The sequence below is a fragment of the Nansenia antarctica genome (genome assembly GCF_963989245.1).
Source record: "Nansenia antarctica genome assembly, chromosome: 8".
NCBI lineage: Eukaryota > Metazoa > Chordata > Actinopteri > Argentiniformes > Microstomatidae > Nansenia > Nansenia antarctica.
Window position 1 is genome coordinate 14,242,937 of NC_137678.1, and position 2,105 is coordinate 14,245,041.

At 53.7% G+C, this 2,105-nt stretch overlaps 1 protein-coding gene across 1 annotated transcript in view; it reads right to left on the reverse strand.

The window, feature by feature from the left end:
• Positions 1-1,745, reverse strand: part of LOC308163898 (uncharacterized protein C12orf56-like) — a gene marked incomplete at its 5' end in the record, with an annotated part of 6,579 nt that extends 4,834 nt beyond the window's left edge. The window contains 2 exons of the mRNA XM_080538074.1: positions 34-181; positions 1,509-1,745. Coding sequence (XP_080394200.1) covers positions 34-181; positions 1,509-1,745 — 385 coding nt within the window. The remainder of the gene's footprint in view (positions 1-33; positions 182-1,508) is intronic.
• Positions 1,746-2,105: the final 360 nt, after the last annotated feature.

Genomic DNA, 2,105 nt, shown 5'->3' on the forward strand with positions numbered 1-2,105 from the left:
AGGAGTGAACAGAGAAGATCAGTCGTTCTTTACCCTCCAGAGAGGGGGGCGTGCGGGAGAGGCGCTGTTCTCTGAGCCACCCATCCCTCTTCCCAGAATGCTTTGCAGCAGCGTAGACCACTCGTATGTGTTGTGAACGCTCCCGGTCTCGCCCACTCAGGAAGTCTGGGATTTCATTGACCTGGCGGGCAGAACCAGCCACAGGAGATGATCAATAATCAATAATTGATCAGACAGACAGACAGACAGACAGGCAGGCAGACAGGCAGACAGACAGACAGACAGACAGGGGACAGGGACATGGCCTGTGAAGAGGATAGGGTACAAGGGACAGGGACAGGGACATGTGTCTGGGGCTCTTGACTGAGTCACAGGAAACAGGAAACAGGAAGCAGCTTGCACTCATTACGCTGCTGCTGCTGCCCTGCTCTACATCCTGATCCTCAACCACGCATGCAGGCTGGTTGTCATGCATGGGACGGAGTCAGGAACGCCATCAAACGTGTGTGTGGCGGGATTTTGGAATCCTGGTTTTATTGATGAGGTAGCCCTCAGGCCTTGAGGATGTCCTCTCGGCCTAAAGATAAACGCTTGGGTCTTCCAAGTCGGACACCTGGGCTCGAAACCTGTGTTCTGGTACGGTTCATGCACTGTATGTCACAAGCAGAGGTCTGATCCTGTCTGGGCAGAGGGCGGAGGTCAGAGTTCAGGAAGTGAGAGAGTGGAGATTGAAGTAGAGATTTCCTCAGAGCTGCTGCTGCTCCCCAGAGAGAGAGAGAGAGAGAGAGAGAGAGACAGAAAGAGATGCAGCCTACCATAAGCAGTTTAATTGGTCTTAACCGCAAGGATAATCAGAGCACAGCGTCATGTCTCTATTTTTAGACAGGCAGACAGACAGGGCTGCTATAAGGGGGCGAGCACAGGTGAGATGGAGGGGATTGGAAAAATATACAGCTTCTGAAGGGCCAATCTGGGATTCAAACACAGCAACAACAACTACAACAACTACAACTACAACAACAACAACAATAATAAAGCACTTTTGGGGTGAGACCAGCTAAGAGATGGAGCTGGAGAAATTAAACCACTCTCAATTTGATAGATAGGGTTATGGATACAAGGAATGATCATCACTGACATCAACATTATAGTGTTAATCATGGTTTGAAGCTACACAGCCTTTTCTTAGTAAAACAAGCTTATACTTTGGGTTCTGATGGTGCATGACAGTTGAACTAAGCCAGCCCCAGCCCCATCCCTCCAGCCTTATCCCCCAGACCCTGTCCCAACCCCAGCCCCAGTCCCAGCCCTATCCCCCAGCCCCAGCCCCAGCCCTATCCCCCAGCCCCAGCCCTTTCCCCCAGTCCCAGTCCCAGCCCCATATCCCAGTCCCAGTCACAGTCCCAGCCCCATATCCCAGTCCCAGTCCCAGTCCCATATCCCAGTCCCAGCCCCATATCCCAGTCCCAGCCCCATATCCCAGTCACAGTCCCAGTCCCGGTCCTTACCAGCTCGATGTCCCTGATGTCACCAAAGCAGACGGCCTCGGTGAGGGTGCGAGGCGGGTACTCGGCCAGGTACACGCAGTCATCGCTGAGGACCACGTGCATGAACACCTTGTTGACCGTCTCCGAGATCACCACGCACGGCTCGTAGGCGCGGATCCGTTCGTACACGCCTCGGTCCGCGTTCCTCTTAAGGAACGAGTCCAGTTTGCTGTTCCGGCGGCACGGCGCACGAGCCATGGGCACGGCGGGCACGGAGCGAGCGCACCTGTCGCTCTCATTAGAGGCTCTCTCTTTTATTTGGTCTTTCTTCTGTGTAGCTTCGGGCTGTCAGGCGTTAACGCGAGATTCACGGACGGATAAAGTAACGGAGTTACTTCCATGACTTCACCGGAGGGGAAGTGTGCGCTGACCGTCCGACCGTGTCACCGTCCAGGAGTTCGGCTTCAGCGGGTAGGGGATGAAGCTCGCCGCTGATTGGCTGACAAGCTGCACCCCTGTTCTTACTGGAGCCTATAGTTCTTTTTTTCTGTCCTTTTGGCGTCCGATCAGTTACCGATCAGTTAGACTAATCAGGTGCAATTAGATCAAACTATTCCG